The 20,306-nt window shown below is 43.8% G+C and overlaps 1 protein-coding gene across 1 annotated transcript in view; it reads left to right on the top strand.

Moving 5' to 3' along the window:
* Positions 1 to 383: 383 nt before the first annotated feature.
* EFTUD2 (elongation factor Tu GTP binding domain containing 2) overlaps positions 384 to 20,306 on the top strand; it is a 38,722-nt gene continuing 18,799 nt past the window's right edge. Inside the window, exons 1-9 of the mRNA XM_052658843.1 lie at positions 384 to 495; positions 3,454 to 3,562; positions 11,843 to 12,008; positions 12,674 to 12,752; positions 14,137 to 14,212; positions 14,695 to 14,760; positions 15,546 to 15,581; positions 18,306 to 18,396; positions 19,432 to 19,514. Coding sequence (XP_052514803.1) covers positions 3,458 to 3,562; positions 11,843 to 12,008; positions 12,674 to 12,752; positions 14,137 to 14,212; positions 14,695 to 14,760; positions 15,546 to 15,581; positions 18,306 to 18,396; positions 19,432 to 19,514 — 702 coding nt within the window. The 5' untranslated portion in view covers positions 384 to 495; positions 3,454 to 3,457. The remainder of the gene's footprint in view (positions 496 to 3,453; positions 3,563 to 11,842; positions 12,009 to 12,673; positions 12,753 to 14,136; positions 14,213 to 14,694; positions 14,761 to 15,545; positions 15,582 to 18,305; positions 18,397 to 19,431; positions 19,515 to 20,306) is intronic.

The raw sequence follows: 20,306 nt of genomic DNA, 5'->3' as shown, positions 1-20,306 counted from the left end.
CCCAGTCACTGAAAATCTAGAACACCTAATCCTCCTGCCCCCTGACCTTCACCCCACCAGCCGGGGCCTCGGTTTCCTTTCTTTCTTTGGGGATGCCCAGATACTGCCCGACGAAGTCAGCTCAGCGTAGACCACGCCCAGCAGCTGTGGTTGCCCAGCAACTGCTACAACAGCCTCCCACGTGATCGCCCCGAAGGCCCCCAGTCAGGGTGGCCCCGAGGCGCCTGATCAGATTCACGGCTCCTCAGGCCTCGCTTTGTCTGGAGCAGCCCACGCCGTGGTTTGGGGACCCACAGTTCCTCTTCTCAGGTTCCGGTGTCCGCAGCCGGGATTCCTCCGAGCTGGTCCACAGGCAGAGGGCTGCCCTCCCGGGAAGAAACGCGACGGCGGCGCCTGTGGGGTCCTTCCGAACGGCGGGCGCAGGCGGTGGGGCGGCGTGGGGCGGAAGCACGATCTCCAGCGGCCGACTGGGAGTTTTTGGCTGAGCAGCGGGAGGTGAGTGGCGCTGGTCAGCGTCAGGGGAGGCTTGCTCTGGTGGAATGGGAAATTAAATGTCAGATCTGGAAGAGATGCTATATGTTATATGCCACTTTCACTTTACAGATGGGTAAATTGAGGCGTGGAGTAGGAGAGAGAATGAAAGCCCCCCCCCACCCCCCAACCGATTCCTGGGTTCCCTGCGTGTCGTCCGTCTATAAAACCCTTTCCCTGGGCAGGGGTCGTTCTTGCAGTGTCTGTTCCCCTATCTTACTCTCTTCCAACTGTGCCGCCTTCACTTCTCTATCAAGCTCCCTCCGCCGTTACTCTTGTGTTCCTTTGAGAGCCTGCATTGTAGCGGGAAGCTGCAGTGAAGTTTGATACCGAAATTCACTAGTTTTGTGCAACTGTGGGCAGGTCAGCTGTCTTCTCTGTGCCTTGTTGGAGCCATACATTTTGTCATTCAGTAAGTGGTTCTGTTTTGTGGCAGGCACCCTTTTAAGTGAAAACAAAAACAGTCCTTCCTTAAACTGTAGTTGGAGAGGTGACGGTAAATACACGAAGATACTTGTCAGCTAATGATAAATGTTAATAAAAATAATAAAACATTGAAAATAGGGATTGGAGAATGTGTGTGTGGGGGGAGGAGTTTTTCAGAGTGACAAGGGAAGGTTTCTCAGAGAAGGTGCTGTTTTAGTAGAGACCTGAGTGAGATGAAGGAACAAGGTATATATGCCCAAGGGAAGAGCATTTTGGAAGAGAAGAGTAAGTGCAGTGGCCCTGAAGCAGAAATGACTTGGATTATTTCATGAACAGCCTTGTATAGAAATTTCTACAGTCATTTCATGGGTGTCTTGGGAGAATGAAATGTGCACAGAGATGATAGCTCTTTGGAAATAAAAAGAATATGCATATGAAAGTTTCCGTGATAATTCACATTTACTTATTAGTAGTGGAGCTCTTAATTCTCTATTTTATCCACAATCAGCACTCAACAAGGGGCACTGAAGGAGGTGGAGGGATTACCGTTGTGGAAGAAATACCAGTATCTCAAAATTGAACGTTCTGGTCAGTTAACATTTATCCAGTGCCTACTTATGTGAAGTGGTGTCTTGGGCATTGGCACATGGGCACAAGGAGCACAGGGTTCCTGTATTCAAGAATGGCCAAAAAAGTTTTTTAACTAAAAAAATACAAATAAAACAGACAAAAGAATGGCTAAAAAATAATGCCAGTTAACACTGATTGATCCTGGAATCATGATGAATTCTTTACACAGCCTATTTTGTTTAATTCTCATAACGCTTTATGTGGTGAAAATTAATCACTTTATTTTCCAATTGAAGAAACAGGCTTGGAGAGGTGAAGGGCTTACTTAAAGTGACATAGTTATCATAGTTATTAAGTGACAAAGTTTGGATTCAAATCTAGGTCTGCCAGTTCCAGAGCCCTGACCAGTAACCCATGCTCTGGTCTGTTGCCTGTTACTTGTAAGCTGTAGAGTTGTTGTTGAGGGTAATTAATGCAGTTAACTACCGTTGATGACAGAAGTAAATGCTGATAAAGACACAAAAGGCTGTGGCATCATAGGTGAGTGAGAAATTGAGGCTCAAGGAAGACTTGAAGAAAATGGTCTTTGAACAGTTATTTTGAATAGAATTTCAATACTTGAAGTGGAGACAGCCCACGAAATATTTATGAACTGCAGAGAGAAAACAAGTAACTTTATACAGTGGAAAAGCCTGGTAGACACCACCACAATCAAGTGGTTAAGTTAACATCACCACTGATGGGAGAAATTAAAATCATATGCCACTTGTTAGGAGTTGCACCCAAAAGAGCACAGCCTCACTACTGTGATATTCTCACCAAAAAAAAAAAGCATAACTTGACTCTCATCATGAGGAAACATCAGACAAACTTAAATTCAGGAACATTCTACAAACTCACTAGCCTGTAATCTTCAAAAGTGTCAAGTCATAGAAATCAAGGAAAGGCCAAGGATTGTTCCAGATTGAAAGAGACTAAAGACATGATAGCCAGGTGCAAACATGGAATCCTCTGCTGTGCAGGACATCAGTGGAACAATTTCTGAAACTTGTATGGGGCCCTGTGGGTTAGGTGTCGTAATGTGTCAGTATTTTCTGATTTTGATGGTTGTATTGTGGTTATGCAGAAGAATGTCCTTGTTTGTAGGAATCACGTGCACTAAGAGCAGGGGTTGGCAAACTTTGTCTCTTAAGGGCCAGATAGTAAGTGTTTCAGGCTCTGTGGGCCATATAGTCTCAGAGGCAGCTACTCAGCTGTTTCAGGCTGAAAGCAGTCACAGACGGTATAAAGAAATGGGCATGGCTGTGTTCTAGTAAAGCTGTTTTCATAGACACTGAAATTTGAATTTCATAGAACTAATTGTCATGTATCATGAAATACTCTTCCTTTGACTTTTTTTTCCAATTGTTTAAAAATATTTTAAAAATCATACCTTCCAGGCCGTTATGAGAACAGCCAGATTTGGCCACAGGCTATAGTTTACCAACTTCTGCACTAAAGTCTGAGGAGGTGATGAGACGTTGTGTCAGCAACTTATTCTCAAATAACTTAGGAAAAAGTGATGTGCACTGTTTTTGCAACTTCCTGTATTTAATTATTTTAAAATTAAAATTCTTTTAATATTAAAAAGAAAAACAAGTGGGCTGGGACTTCCCTGGCAGTCCAGTGGTTAGGACTCCATGCTTCTACTGCAGGGGGTGTGGGTTCAAGCCCTGGTGGAGGGGAGGGGAGGAAGTGGGCACAGTGTATGTAAACAGACACAGGACTAGGACAGAGAGGAGGGAAAAGTACAGGGCTTTAGAGGAGCAGTTGGTGGGTGGATGTAACTAGAGAGGAGAGTGTGTGAAGGGATATGGTCAACCATAGGCTAGGGTGGAGGCCTCGGTTTCCTCACCAGCATCTAACTTTTCTCTTGTTGAATTTTAGCACCATGGATACTGACTTGTATGATGAGTTTGGGAATTACATCGGACCAGAGCTTGATTCTGATGAAGATGATGATGAATTGGGCAGAGAGACCAAAGATCTTGATGAGGTAAAACAGATATATTACTTTTTCTCATCTCTGTTTTTTAAAAAGCAACGAGATAGTGAATCTTCTGTGCTCCCGTAGTAACGTGTATTTATCTCTAACATTGTCCTTTTTATAATTATTATGATTTAATTTGGTTCTTACACTGCCTCTAAGAAAGCTTGAAGTTCCAAAGAAGCATATAAGGTAATTTCGTTGGTAGGGTGGTTTTATATTCTGAGTTCTAGTTCTTCAGGTAGTAGCTCTTCTTCCGTCTGCTTGAAGTGCCTTTTGGCTATCATGAATAGTTCTAACTTAGAAAAAGTTAGTCAGCTCTTTCAAGGACTGCTGTCCTGGGAGCTCCCTCATAAACTCAGGTTTTAAAAATGCATAGGGACTTCCCTGGTGGTCCAATAGTTAAGAATCACCTGCCAATGCAGGGGACATGTGTTTGATCGGTGATCCAGGAAGATTCCACATGCTGTGGAGCAACTAAATCCATGCGCCACAACTACTGAGCCACAGCTCAAGGGCCTTTGAGCTGCAACTAGTGAAGCCTGCCTGAAATAGAAGTCTGTGCACCACAACGAAAAGTAGCCCCCAGTTGCCACAACTAGAGAAAGTCCGCAAGCAGCAATGAAGCATAAATAAAATTAAAAATACATACCGCTCCAGTGTTCTTGCCTGGAGAATCCCATGGACGGAGGAGCTTGGTGGGCTACAGTCCACGGGTCGCAAAGAGTCGGACACAACTGAGCGACTTCACTTTCACTTTCACATATATATATAAAACTGAATCACTTTGCTATACACCTGAAACTAACACAACATTGTAAATCAACTATGCTTCAATTTAAAAAAAAAGAAATTCACATTTAAAAAAAAAACTAAAAATACATAAAAGCAGTAGAAGGGGAAGACGCAGATTCCTGTGCCTCCTCTTCAGGAGAGTTACAGAGGGTGAGGTTCAGAATGGTTTGAGGCTTGCAGAAGACACCAAAGGCGGCCTTTATGTTGTAACACTGTTTAGAACAAAGTGAGTAAGAAGCACACTGATGAGCCCACTGCTACTCAGTGGAGGCTTGCTATTAATGGGACGGCAGAAGAGCAGGAGAAAAGTCTTGACTGCCATTTGTTTTGTTCATCAGAGAAACTGTCCTTCAAACCAGAAAAAATAGAATAAACACTGGAAAAAGAAAATTGAAACCATGTAGGTGAAAAGGGAGTAGCTCGCACCTTTAGATGAGTTCAAGTCTCCACGCCCCAGATGACTTGTATCCCGGGTGGGATGGTGGGGGAGACACTGCACAGGTAGGCTAGTAAGCGTAAGAAAATGAGGCATGGCCATGGTGCCAAAAGGTGAATCGGGCAACTCCTCCTTTTCAAAGAGGAAGGTAAGGTACTGCCTTCAGAAGCTGCGGACCAGTGAGTGCTGTGCACCCATGGTAAAAATTATGGAAGGAATTTCAGAACAGATGACTGTCGAACACTTAGGAAGCCAGGATGAGTTTTTATAATAATAAACTTCTCTTGATCCCATTACTAGCTTTAAGTCATAGGTATATTGTGGATATTATGTGTATCCTGGTTTGGGCAAGGCTTTTTTTTTTTTTTTAATAAACCGATTTTCTTTTAAAAAATATTTTAAAGAGATTATTTTTCATTATACAAGTAACTCATGAATCCAGTTCAAACCAAATAGGAAGGCTTCCTTGGTCCTCACTTCATTTTACTCCCTTTCCCCACTGTAATTCATGATGTCCTTATGGAAAGACAATGGGCTGAGTTATAATACAATTTGGAGAGGTTCCAGCCAGTTGAACAGTGGGACCCAGAGAGTGTTAGTTACTGGATCACCACCAGAGCTACTGTGACATAACCTGGGCATCCATGCTTGGTCCTGTCCTTTTTAATCTTTTTATCAATGACTTAGGTGAAGATAGAGAAGAGAGGTGTATAAGATTTGCACATGACATAAGCCAGTATACTGGATGCATGCTTAGTTGCTAAGTCATGTCCAACTCTGTATGACCCTATGGACTACAGCCCGCCAGGCTCCTCTGTCCATGGGATTCTCTAGGTAAGAATACTGGAGTGGGTTGCCCTCCAGGGGATCTTCCCTAACACAGGGACTGAACCCGTATCTCTTATGTCTCCAGGGGATTGTCCCTAACACAGCAGATTCTTTACCACTAAGCCAGCTAGTATATATATATATCCGGGTGGGTGGGTGTGGGTGGGTGTGGATGTGTGGGTGTGTGTGTGTGTGGGTGTGTGGGTGTTTATTCTGGTATACATTCCAGACAATATACTGGATAACAGAATCTAAGGTCAAAGATTCTTGAACTTGAATCTTTGAATACTGAGCTAAATGAAGTCCATGAAGTCATTCAGTATTTGTTGAGCACTTACTGTTTGCAGGAAATCCTGATGCAAAAGGGAGCCAAGGCACTATCCATGCCCTCCAGGCACAGGCTCCTTGCCAGGAGAGATGAAGTACAAGCAAGGTTTATAATAGGATACAGGGAGGGACAAGCACCGTTTAAGTCCTAAGTGGCTTGGCTGCAGTCCATGGGGTCGCTAAGAGTCGGACACGACTGAGCGACTTCACTTTCACTTTTCACTTTCATGCATTGGAGAAGGAAATGGCAACCCACTCCAGTGTTCTTGCCTGGAGAATCCCAGGGACGGGGAGCCTGGTGGGCTGCCGTCTATGGGGTCGCACAGAGTTGGACACGATTGAAGTGACTTAGCAGCAGCAGCAGCAGCAGCTTTTATCTATAGGGACATCTCTGGAGGTCCAGTGGCCAAGACTCTGTGCTTCCAGTTCAGGGGACCCTGGTTCAATTCCTGGTCAGGAAACTATATCCCATATGTCACAACTAAGATTTCACATGCCCCAACTAAAGATTCTGCATGTGGTTGTTCAGTTGCTGGGTGGTGTCCGACTCTTTGAGACTCTTTGCTGTGGACTGCAGCATGCCAGACTTCCCTGCCCTTCACCATCCCCCGGAGCTTGCTCAAACTCATGCCCATCGAGTTGGTGATGCCATCCAACCATCTCCTTTGTCATCCCCTTCTTCTCCTCCTGCCTTCAATCTGTCCCAGCACCAAAGTCTTTTCCAGAGAGGTGTCTCTTCCCATCAGGTGGCCAAAGTATTAGAGCTTCAGCATCAGTCCTTCCCGTGAATATTCAGGGTTGATTTCCTTTAGGATTGACTGGTTCGATCTCCTTGATATCCAAGATCCCTCATGCTGCAAAGAAAATCAAAGATCCCTCCTGCATTCTGCAACTAAGACGTGGCACAGCCACATAAAAATAATTTTTAAAAAAACTCACACTTTTAGTAATAATATATAAGGAAGGGTCATTCCTGGCTAGATTGACCACGAAAAATACCTGAGGAAGTCACATTCAAAGTGGGCCTGAAGAATGAGGGCATCTGTGGGGAGAGAGAGAGTAAAATGATTAGTGATTGCCCAGGCTGGGGGCAGAACTAGGTGGGTAATGACTAAAGGGTACAAGGGTTTTAGGTGGGAGGTGATACAAATAATCTAAATTTGATTGTGCTGTTGGTTACCCAGCTGTGAGTATACTGAAAACCATTGAACTGTAGGCAAATTGTGTGGCATGTGACTTATATCTCACTAAAGCTGTTAACAACAACATAAACTAAAAATAAAAGCAGGGGGTGGGGGGGGGGACGATTAAGCAATGTTTGAATGTTTTCACCTCAGTCCAGAAGGTTGAGGGAATCATACTCTAGCTGAAGCTCCTCAGTATTATGGCTTGGGCAAGGCTCTCTCCTTGTTTAATGAACTCACGAATTCCTTTCTATTTCATTTTTATACTTGTCACCACAAAAATTCTAGTGTACACATGCTTTTTTTATCTGTAGAAGTGACAAAGTGTGTATAGTGGCATGGTGTGCCTGAACTTTTGTTTCAATCTCTTTCTTTGGCTACGCTCTTAGTTGTAGCACAAGAGATCTTTGACCTTGTGGCATCTGGAATCTAGTTCCCTGACCAGGGCTCGAACCCAGGCCTCTTGCACTATGAGCACAGAGTCTTTGCCACTGGACCACCAGGGAAGTCCCTCTGCACATGTATTTTTAATGAAGGTAAATGGTATCGTGTTGTCTACATCATTCTGTTTCTTGCTTTTGCCACTCAATCTTGAGGTGGGTGATGTATTTTTAGGATCCATCCCTGTTGCTGTGTGTCTGTCTAGTTTGTGGCATCTGATTGCTGCTCCATTCTCCCTGGTGTATATCACCCAGGATACCTGCCAGAAGCCTTTCCTCATCACAGATAATACTGCAGTGAATATTCTCAGGTATATCCAGTTATGCTCCATGTGAACATTTCTGGGGGTTATATTATATTCCCTGAAGCAGAGTTGCTGATGATAGGATTGTATATATACTTAATGTGTTTATACTGTCAGGTTACTCTTTAGCGTGGCTGTACTTGTCCATACTCTTTCTAGCAGGGTGAGAATCCTATAGCCTCCTAGTCCACGTAGGTGCATAGATTTTTAAAAAAAACACTTTTTATGGAGGTGTGTAACAGTGAAGAGCTTCCTTGGTAGCTCAGCTGGTAAAGAATCCACCTGCAATGCAGGAGACCCCAGTTCGATTCCTGGGCTGGGAAGATGCCCTGAAAAAGGGATAGGCTACACACTCCAGTATTGGGCTTCCCTGGTGGTTCAGATGGTAAAGAATCGCCTGCAGTGTGGGAGACCTGGGTTCAATCCCTGGGTTGGGAAGATCCCCTGGAGGAGGGCATGACAACCCAATCCAATATTCTTGCCTGGAGAATCCCCATGAACAGAGGAGCCTGATGGGCTACAGTCCCTGGGGTCACAAAGAGTTGGACACAACTAAGCTACTAACCACAGCACAACAGTGAAGAGATGCATAGGATTTTAATAATGGAGACAGGGAAGAAGGAAGGCTGTTTTAGAAAGGAGTGGAGTTTGCAGGAACCAAAAGGTTTGTTATTTCATTGTAATCCTTTCTTGACCCCAGAGCTCCCTTCCATTACCTCCCATTTCCCTCTTTCCCAATTTGGCTCATCTCCGAAGAGTTGTTACTTGCTGTCTCCAAATCCTTTTTTCCCTTTTTTTCTCAAACCTACTTCTGTTCTTTGCCTCTTCCATTCCACAGAGGGCTGTCATCAAGGTCATCAGTGACCTCTGTGTCACCCTACCTACCCTGCCCGCAACACCTGACCCAGCGATTACTCCCTCTTTAAAACACTCTCTCCTGGACTTCCAGGGAACCTCTGGACTTTCCTTCTCTCTTCTGGCCGGTCGTCCTCATCTCCCTGACCTCCTAACTGTCAACAGGTCCCAAAGCTCCATTACGGACACCTGTTCTCTGTCTGCTCTCACTCCCCTGCTCATCTTATCCAGTGTGTGTCATATACCTTCTATTAACTGAGGACTCTCAAATGTTATCTCCAACCTGGACTTCGCTCTTGAAAGCTCAGGTGGTATGTCCAGCTTCCTCTTTGGCATCTCTGTTTGGTATCTAATATAGCATCTCAAACTTGACATATCTGAGACGTAAACACAGAACTTCCCCACCCCCTGTGTCCAGTTACTCTCACTGTCTTCCTCATCTCATTAAAGACAGTACATTCCCCGGATCAAAAACCTTGCCTCCTTTTTTTCACTCCACTTTGAATTCACTAGAAAATATTTTTGACTCTATCTTTAAAAATATATGCAGAATCCAGCCTCTTCTGACCACTTTCCCAGCTGCTCCTCTGATGTAAGTCACCATAAGTGCCATCTCTCTCCTACTTCACTGCAGTAGCCTTCTATTGAATCTCCCTCCTTCCCGTATATTCTCGGTATGAGAACCAGAGTGATTCTTCTAAAACAAAAGCCTGACTGTATCACTCCTCTGCTCAGAACTTCTAGATCCGGACTTCTCAGCCTTGCTACCATTGACATCTGGGGCCAGGTAATTCTTCATTGCAAGAGCTGTCCTATATTTTATAGGATATTGATCAGTATCCCTGGCTCATGCCCACTAGGTCCCCCCACACACACACCCAGTCATGACAACTAGAAATGCCTTCAGATGTTGCCAGATGTTTCCCGGAAGGCAAAATTGCCTTTTTGAGAAGCACGGCCATAAAGTCAGATCTATAATGATCCAGAGGATCCGACATGATCATCTGCTGTGTGATCTCAGCTCATACTGTTCTCCCGTTATTTACTGAACTCTCACCGTCCTGTCTTCCGACAGGAAACTGGGCTGTGTTGTGAGTAAGTGCTATTATTATTGGAAGTATTCAACAGGGGCAGGAATATGTAGGAAGCCTTCCTTCATTTGATAGAGTTGGCTGTGTGCCAAGCTGTGAGTTGAGCACACAGAGTTGACTAGTTCCCACAGAGCTCCAGTCCTGTGGGATTCCTGATGTGTGAGATGCAGGGCAGGGTCCAGAAAAGTGCCTTCCATCTGCATCCACTTGTGACCAGTGGCCCTTAAGAAAGGGTTTGTTTTTCTTTTTTCTTGGTTAGGATACATAGATTTATTTCTTTGTTATATCAGCTGATAGGGCCTCTAAGCAATTCCCTGGTGGCTCAGTAGTAAAGAATCTGCCTGCCAATGCAGGATACTCGAGTTCAATCCCTGGGTCGGGAAGATCCCCTGGAGAAGGAAATGGCAACCCTCTCCAGTATTCTTGCCTGGAGAATCCCATGGAAGGAGGGGCCTGGCGGGCTTCAGTCCATGGGGTCACAAAGAGTCAGACTTAGGAACTAAACAAAAACAATCTAGCGCATGTCTAGTGCCCAGGTCTTGGTTCTGTAATACCATTCTCCAGTGAAGGGACTGTGACTCCTTAGATAAATGGCTAACTCCGGACAGGAGAAATATGAGATGAACCTGGAGCATCCTCTGGTGCTGTAAAGTGAGACGTGTTTAAAAACAGCAACCACACAACAATGGAGGCATATTGAAGGGACACAGGAGCCAATTAAGAGCTCTCAGTGACCGAAGATGCTACAGTTTGAACAAAATTTAGGTATTACTGGATTCTTTCCCAAAGCATAAGATGAATATTCATGAGCTCAAATGGTAGAAATTAATAAATGAAGAGACCAATTTCTTTCCATGGGATTTCAATTAACTGATGTAAACATTCTACCCCTAAGAATACCACAACTCTACACTACTCTATATAAAATAGACAACCAATAAGAACCCAATGTATAGCCCAAGGAACTTCACCCAATACTCTGCAGTGACTCAGATGGGGATAGAATCTAAGAAAAAGTGGATTTGTGCATGGGTATAACTGATTGACCTTGCTGCACAGCAGAAACCAGCACAACCCTGCATTCAACTGTACACCAACAATAATTTAAAAAACAAAAACAATTCCACTCTTCTTAAGTGTAGGCTGTACACAGACACTTCATTCCAAAGAGTACAATAGTGGGGAAAGAGAGTAACTTTACAGTGCAAAAACCTGCAAATAAGACCTTGGTTCGGTGATCAAGGTTAACATCAACACTAGTAAGTCATGTTGAGAATATATATCCTTGATGTGGGGTGAAAGTGGCACTGTCCTCTGTGGTCATCCTTTCAAAATCCCTTAAGGTTTTAAGATCCCAAATCCTACTTATGAGAGAGACTCAGTCAAATTCATTGAGAAACTTTCTATAAAATGCCTTACCCAAAACTGGAGGCCATCAAAAACAAGGAAAGTGAGAGAAGCCTAAGAAGACATGAGCACTCAAGGTAGTGTCCTCGGTGGGATCCAGATTGTTTTTCTTTGTGTGACTTCCTAGGCACTGAGCTGCCTTTTTGTGTCCCTTTGGTGCCTGTAGAATTTATTGCCCTGGGGTTTTGTTTTCATTACTTGGTGGCACAATGGCTGTCAGACCTCTGAGGTCCCAGTGGAGGAAAGTTTCTCACTCAGATCAAGGCATCTAATAACTCTCTGCACAGACTATCTGCCACTAATCTCCTGTCTTCAGGAGGGTTAAGAATGCTTTACTTTCAAGTCCTGCGGCTGCATCTGCCCAGAGTCCACAGCTGGCCCCTCTGCACATGTCCCGAGAGAGGGTTCATTTGAATCGGGAGAGTGGTCTATGCCCATGGCTTACAGTCTTCTCGTTGTGGAGATCACACACGAGTCGACCCTGCCTTGCTGACTCCTTAGTGCGGAACTCAGGAAGCTGCCAGGCGTGTGACTTTATTGCTTTTAACTCAGGTATTGTAGTCAGTCCCTGAGCAGGAAGAGGGCATGCCTCTTCAAACTCCTTTCCGCTTTTGCGTTCAGGTCGATGAGGACGAGGACGACGACGATGTGGGCGATCACGACGAAGACCACCCTGGGATGGAGGTGGTGCTGCACGAGGACAAGAAGTACTACCCCACCGCCGAGGAGGTGTACGGCCCCGAGGTGGAGACCATCGTTCAGGAGGAGGACACCCAGCCTCTCACAGGTCAGTGAGAGGCACCGCGTCGTGAGAGGTGCAATCAGAATTGGAAAACCTCATGTGATAGCCAGAAGCAGTCCGAAAAAGTTCAGTGAATGAACGGACTCATTTTTCTTTCAGGTGCTATTCCTGGATTGAGATTGAGTTAACCCTGCTTTGATAGTCAATAAAACAGCTCGTTACTAAACAAATATGAGTTGCTTCTTTACCTAATATCTGTTTAGGTTCCCGAAGACTGTCTTTGAGTTCCCCCTCCAGTCTGTTCTGTTTTTCTTTTCCCATCCAAATAATGCCAGTTCCTTTAACCAGTCCTCTTAATGATTATATTCTACTTCCTTAATAATTTCCACTGATCTTCTGGAAACTGGTTGTATTTTATAAATTAAGGGGGAGTTCTGAGCTGCGTTTACCTCATTTTGTCGTGTATCCAGCCCCTCTCCCCTCCTCCTGCAAAATGAAGTCCAAACACCTCAGTCCACAGTTCAGGATCCTTCACTGTTCGTGCTAAACAGCATTGCCAGAACTTTCACAACCTGAGTGGTCCTCGAGAATAATACAAATTGGTGTCCTGTATCATCCATTCCAAAAGCTGAGTCTCATGGAATAGGGCCTTTTATTTTTATGCTTTATGCCTACCTGTACATCACTCCTTTTTTTTTTCTTCCTCCTAGAACCCATTATTAAGCCAGTGAAAACCAAGAAATTCACTCTGATGGAGCAGACATTACCTGTCACGGTGTACGAAATGGAGTAAGTTACAAGGTCCTGCGGCCTCTGCACGAATATTGTGGGTTCGATTTCTCACAGAGGTTGGAGGTAGTTTAGTTGAAGTAGCCAGTGAGTTGGGGGCAAGCGGTGGTGAGAACAGTGGCACCTATTTGTGCCTGAGTCACTTTACTGACTTCTCTCTGTGACCAGGTTCAGCTCTGTGGCTGGCTATCTGCTGCCAGATCCAGTCTGACAGCTTCCAGCTCTATTTGGTAGGTAAAAGGGCATATCCATGAACTGTTTCTTATTTATTAATTAGTTTATTGTTTAAAAATTGAGGTACAGTGTTTTGTTACCTTCAGTGTACAGCTCAGTGATTCAGATTCTTTTCCCTTGTATGTTATTACAAAATACTGAGTATAGTTCCCTACACTGTACAGTAAGTCCTTGTATATACTAGTGTTTATATGTTAATCCCAGGCTCCTCTAATTTATCACCCTCTTCCTGTTTGGTAACCATAAGTTTGTTTTCTATGTCTGTGAGCCTATTTCTGTTTTGTAGATAAGTTCATTTTTTTTTTTTTTCAATTCTACATGCAAGTGATATCATATGATATTTGTCTTTCTCTGTCTGGCTTACTTCACTTAGTATAATAATCTCTAGGTCCATCCATGATGCTGCACCAGTGAATTATTGTGAAAGCAAAAATCGCTTCCTACAGTTTGCCAAAATTTTCCGTCATCTTATATGGTTACTGAGATATTTAGGCTCCATCTTAACTGTCTTCGTGGCTCTCCTACAGATCTCAGCTGTTTTCTCTTCTTCCAAACCTTTAGATTGGTATTGGAAGCCTACCTCTGAGACAGACTGGGTATTGTAATTATCATTGTTAGGGCCACCAGAGCCTATTTTGACTTGGTAAGGTTGCTAAGTGTTTTGGAAACATAACAACTCTTTATTTTGAAAAGGAGGCACAAGTAGGTATATGTGTGTAGAATCATTTAGACTATTCATACTGCAAACTGTTTGAGAAGATTTTCATTGATAAAATGGCACTTACAAGGTCCTCGTATTGAGACACTTGTGAACCATTATTAGATAGTGAAGCTTTTTTTCTTTTTTTCAAAAAAATAAACAAAACATGTTGACATCTTGTCCGAAGGAGTGAGGCCCCTTCTGAAACAGTCAGTTCACCTGCCATTGTTCATACTTTTTTTTTTTCCATTTATTTTATTTCTGGCTGTGCTGGGTCTTTGTTGCTGCGTGTGAGCTACCTGCTAGCAGATCTAGACTGACAGTTTTCAGTTTTATCTCCAGTTGGTCTGACAGTTATCCCTGGCCAAAAATACCTAACACACCTGTGTGCCACTCGCCCGTTTGAAAACTTGCCAAAGCTCCCTTTTCTCTTTCCCTTTGTCCTTACAGTTTCTTGGCAGATCTGATGGATAACTCGGAGCTCATCAGAAATGTGACTCTCTGTGGCCATCTGCACCATGGCAAGGTAAGTGAGCTTTTGGCTACTTGGAACAGGGTTGCTGTTCATTTCTGCTCATTTCTTTTTAGCCCTCGGAGTCACATGTTGGGGTCTGAGGCCTGAAGGCTGGACCTCCTGACTCTGGGGGCCTCCGTGCCTATTGTGAAACTGAGCTGTGAAATTCCAGCTTTTTCTGAGCAGCAGATGGAAAGCTAAGCCACTGGCATGCATGAGCCTCGTGTCTACATCTGGACAGAAGAGGGGAAGTTGAGCCTTACTTTGATTTTGATTTTATAAGGTTTTATTTCCTGGGGGATGCTTGTCTAAGAAAGATTTCATCTTTCATTTGAAAATAATCCTGTGGCTTTATTGTTGGTCCTTTGCTGTGCCATAATCCTCCCTGCTCTCCTCTTCTTCTCTTTATTCCTAAACTATACGGTGTACTGGGGGAAGGGTAGAATAGATTTTCCCTGGTGGGTGGTAGAGCATAACTTTCTCTTCTCTTTCAGACATGTTTTGTAGATTGTTTAATAGAGCAGACTCACCCGGAAATCAGAAAGCGCTATGACCAAGATGTAAGTGGAAATCCTGTTCAGGGTTTAGGATGAACCATTCAGAATATACAGGGGTGGGTGTCTCTCTCCTTCCCCTTCCTTCCACCTTGCCACTCTCATTATAAATAATGATGCCTTAGGATTGTGTGCCTCATAATGTGCTGCTTTATGATTGTCATTTCTATGAATAGCCCTTAAAATGATTTCAGCTTTCTCAGGAACATAGAGAATGTTAACCTGCAGTATTTTGGGGTGATCTGTTCTTCACTTGGGATTGCTCCTCTGTTCTGATATATCCTGACTTTTGTGGCCTATTCTTTCCTGTCATAGTATTAATAGCCTACTCTATAAATATAATACAGTTGGACCTTGTTGCTTTCATGATAAATTCAAATGCCTGTGAATAAGGCCAAGTATGGCTGCAAGTCTCAGTGCAATAAATGTTCAGTCTCCGCCAGATTGACTGTTTTGACGTGCAGGATCCACGAAGGCCAGCTATGTCTCCATGTACCACTGCGAAGAATTCAGTGCATTTAATATAATTTAGCTCTGCAGCCATACCTGGTCTTTAGTGACTTTCCCCATTCCCCAAGAAAACACACATCCAGGAAGGAGCATTTTCTATCTGGCAGGGTGCCAGTCTCATTGTCTAAAATGTCTGTAGGGACACCCTGTTATCTTCCATCTCTTGTGAGGGAGAGACTCTGGAGCCAGGGAGGTGGTGAGGGAAAGTGATTGATGGTTTGTGTGGGAGAGGAGTCTGAATTCAGATGGTAACCACAGTTCTTTATTATTTTTATTTTTAGCTGTGTTACACTGACATCCTCTTCACAGAACAAGAGGTAAGTGTGCCTTTGGAAATCTGATTGTTGTTCACAGCAGTAGTAGTTCTGTAGGGAGTGTAGAGGACCCTTTATGATAACGGTTTGGTCCATACCACTGCCCCCTCTCTCACTCCCATCCCTCACCTCTTTATCTCCCTGCTTCTCCTAGTCATCCCAAGGTCAGTAACTTGAAAGAGAGCTGGGTAGGCAAACTGTCCTGTACAAGGGGGAGCTTCGTATGCTTGGCTGGATATAATTTAGCTTAATAGGGCAAGTGCCAGGAGGTGTTGAGAACATTTATGTTGTAAGTTTTACAGAAGCTAAACAGGATGTTTCAAGTGACATCATCCTTAAAAATCTGCTGTAAGATGACTCCGTCCATATGTTGATCTCTGGGAGTAGCTTCTCTTGGTGAATGAGTTCGTCTGTCTTTGTGCTTTTCTTTCTGATTAAAGGAGTGAGTATACATCTTGGTCTTTGCCGTTCCACCTGGTCGGGCTTTCTTTGCACCTGGATCTTTGTCCCTCCCCTCCAACCCCTTTTGTTTCCCTGTCTCTTTTATTTCTATCTCTGTTAAATGACCACATAGAAAGCACACCGAGTATAAGTATGATTAGCCAAAGGAGCTTTAAACAGTCCTGGTATATGTTAAACACTCAACAGATATTAGCTGTTGTTTTTATGTATGTGAATATATTTATATATTTGTGTGACTGAAGTTGTTTTAGTACTTTCTGTTACAGCTTTTATTATATATATATTATATACATAGATGGTTTGGTTTAGTCACTCAGTTGTGTCCAACTCTTTGCGACCCTACGGACTGTAGCCCGCCAGCCCCTTCTGTCCATGGGATTTTCCAGGCAAGAATACTGGAGTGGGTTACTATTTCCTTTTCTCATATATGTATATATTTAAAAACCTAAAATACCCCAGATTGTTTCTTTTCACTTATATGGTGCTTAATTATTTTTGTTTACACTGTATGAGGAGGGTAAGATTTTAGGCCTCTAGATTCTCTCCTCAAGTTTAATACTGTTTTGCTGGACTTCCCTGGTGGCTCAGACAATAAAGAATCTGCCTACAATGCAGAAGACCCTGGGTCAGGAAGATCCCCTGGAGAAGGGAATGGCTGCTCACTCCAGTATTCTTGCCTGGAGAATCCCATGGACAGGGGAGCCTGGAGGGCTATAGTCTATGCAGTGGCAGTCAGAAACAACTGAGCGACTAATGCTGGGGTCCAGCCCCGGTGGATCCAGGGAAATTCGAAGGGGAGACGGATAGGCGAGAAAAACTTATTTACTTAGAGATATAAGGTTAGATTAGGAAGAAATAGTATAGTGGGGAATTTAGGTGGAGAAAAGAGGCTGAATAACTTGGTTTACATGGAAAGCCAATCAAGTTCCAGACAAGGAACTTGCACCGTCTACGTTAGGCCACCGGCGTCCGCTTGAATATCGGAGAGTGCCCCGCCTTGGGCTCTCTCTCTTATGGATCTTAGAAGCCGGGACAAGTAAGTAAACATGGTGAGCCTCCACGCCCCAGATGGGAATTCAGCCGAAAAAGGGAGAAAAGAACGACATGCCCAGCATCGGTGCAAGACTCCAAAAACTATTTTTCAAAATCAGCTTATATACCCGAAGTTGTACATAATGGAATATGCAGAGTTATGCAGGGGCAGCAGTCCTGACCCTCATTGAGACAAGGCTTTCTTTTTGCATACCCTCCCGTATACAAAAGGTCTCAGGTGGTTTACATTATCTTCTGGCCAAGAGGCTTGTTAACATTTTTATGGCTCTCTTCCTGGATAATTGTCTATCAACCAGAAAACTCCTTTTCCCTAGAAGTGTTTTTTTCTTTACTCTGCATCACCCTCAGAGTACTAAATAAAGTTGCATTCCTGTAGCACAAAGGTGCAGTGGGTTATAACAAAGAAAGTACTTAACTCAAAGATCTAATGTTGCTAATACCAGGGCTACTACCTGTTTTTCTATATACCAACTATATCTAAAAATAAAAGATATGAAAATTTGGCAGCAAGTATTGGCTCAGCAAATGAAACCTTTAATCAGTCCTATTCTGATGATTTTGACTCCTCGGAAGCCCCTACATTCCTAGGAGGTTTTAAGCTTCCTGTGCCTCCCACAGTCAGGAGGCCTCAAACAATCTCCTGCGCAGCTGTACGAGTCCTGCAGGCAGGCTAAAAAGCCATCAGAGGGGTTTTTGAATTGAAGCACCCTTTCAAATGCAGAAGACTAAAGCCTTGAGGTGACTTTTTCCAGAGTGTGTCAGGAGAGTGGAAAAGTACAGTACAGTAAGGCGGGCATATTCTTATTTTTGGGGTACATGCTCAGGAAATACCAGGGGGAAAACCTGAGATCTGACTCAACCTTGCACATCAGATCTCTGCCACATGACCTTGTCACGGGTGGGATTCCTCACGCTGGCTCCCGGCAGACTAACACTTATTTACTGCCTTGCTAGGTTGTTCATTTATTTTTAGCTTTTTGTATTTGAACCAACTCCTCCCCGCCCGCTGCCCCTCCCCCAAAGCTGTGTAACACCCAGATAGTTCATCTTCAAGGTCATTCTCGTTAGAGGCCTAGTTAAAAATCACACCCATTGCAAGGAGAGACATCAGGATAATTTACTAGCAACTGGAAAGACCCAAGAGCATCATGAAGCCCTCTGGCATAGGAAGAGGCCTTGATCACTCTTGCCCTCTTTCTCTATGCCTTTCAGAGGGGTGTTGGCATCAAAAGTACTCCTGTGACAGTGGTCTTGCCAGATACCAAGGGGAAATCCTACCTCTTCAACATCATGGACACTCCAGGTAGGATATCCCTGACCTTTTACCTTCAGAACCTTGCCCAGCTTGTTTCTCATGGTCCCACACTTTCCAGAACAGAGCATTGCATCTTTGTTTTCACATTTCCTCGCCTTTGTTGAGATAATTTTCTTTTTTTAACTGTCTCTTTTGCATCTAATGAGTTAATTAGCAAGCACTCTGCTCTAGACCTTCTGTTTTGTTCCTCTGTTGACTCTGCTTTACAAGATTTAAATTTGGGGGAATCTTATAGTCCTGTATTCATTGGGGCAGCAAAGCTGAGTCACACATGGTCCTGGGCTCAGGCCGTCTCAGTCTTTCAATCTTTTGAAAGAGACTGGGGGAGCACACACCAGTGGCTGGGCGACTTGCAGGTTACCATACATTGCCCTGTGGCTGACTTTCTCTTTGGAAAGGCCCAGCTCAGGGTTTTCCTGTTTGGTTTTTGTTTTTTAATTTTTGTCCACAGCATGTGGTACCTTAGTTCCCCTACCAGGGATTGAACCCACACTCCCTGCATTAGAAGGTAGAGTCTTAACCACTGGACCACCAGGGAAGTCCAAGGCTTTTCCTTTTTTAAATAGGAAAATTTGGGTTTTGACAGATTGGCCTTCTTTGCCCCATCAGATGCCCGTTGCCCTCATACCTCTCAGCCTCTGACTCCCAGCCTGCACCCAGCAGCCCGCTCCTGTGCTGCAGGCCCTCCTTTGCCCTTTTTCCTGCCTCCAAATTGTCTTCTGTCTCACAGAACTCTACTCACTGCTGAGACTGGTTTAGTCTGTGAGTATGAATGCCTTATGCCCTCCTTGGTGAAACGCTTCTTTTGTGTTTGAGGGTCTCCTGGATAAAAACTTAATCCAAGCTTTTAGTGACTCTCATGTGGAATTTTATACCCTGCAGGGAGCTGTGGGGAGAAGGGAAAGAGAATATTCGTGGGTTTGTGTGCTTTGAAACCCCACCCCGCCGCCAACCATGTACAAGTTAATTGTGCCTCATCCTACCACCACACAAATTGTGACTTACTTGGTATTTATTTTCCAGGACACGTGAATTTTTCTGATGAGGTCACAGCAGGCTTGCGCATCTCAGATGGAGTGGTCCTTTTCATCGATGCTGCTGAAGGCGTGAGTGCGCCTCTGTTCTCTTGGACCCCTCCTCCCTGTTACGTTTGCCCCGCTTGATGCCCAGAGCTCTGAGTGAGCTGGGAGCTAGAGAACGTGAGAGTCTGTGGGATTAAGGTTCACATTTGCTGTAAAAATGAAGGCAGCAAATGAAAGTCAAAATTAGTTCTCATGAGACCCTCACTCCCTACCCAGTGAGGCACAAAATGATCACAGAAATGTAAAGGTAAATAAAAGAGAGGGAGGAGAGTTTGAAATGTTAAGAGTTTGTCTAAGCTAAAGAGTTTGAAGTTAAAAGATCCAGGGTGTCTTTTATATTTCTAAATAGAAAGATTCGGTCATTTGACTTAACCTCATTCACGTTGTCATCAGTGACATAGCCAGCAGAGGGAGCCAGAGTTGCCCTTTTTAAAATTGACTTCGTTTTGGAATAATTTCAAACTTGCTGAAAAGTTGCAGTAACACAGAGCAACTCGCCCTCATTTGTAATTCTCTTTCTGTACATGTACGTATGCACTCACATGTGTATGTGTTTCCCCCTCGTACCATATGAAAAGGAAATATTTCAGAATATATTTCCTAAGAACAAGGACATCACTTACGTAACCATAATAGGCTTAACAAAATCAGGGAACTTAACATTGATACAATTGTACAGAAATTTTCCTGTAGACCTTAGTCAGTCCCAATAAATGTCCTTTATAGAATTTTTTTTCCTAATCCGGGATGATGCATAACATTTAATTTTCATGTGTCTTTAATAGGAATGGTTCTTTTAGCTTTCTTGGTCTTTTA

Source organism: Budorcas taxicolor, chromosome 19 (assembly GCF_023091745.1).
Source record: "Budorcas taxicolor isolate Tak-1 chromosome 19, Takin1.1, whole genome shotgun sequence".
NCBI lineage: Eukaryota > Metazoa > Chordata > Mammalia > Artiodactyla > Bovidae > Budorcas > Budorcas taxicolor.
Note: the sequence above shows the minus strand (reverse complement) of the source record. Positions and strands in the feature narration are given on the sequence as shown.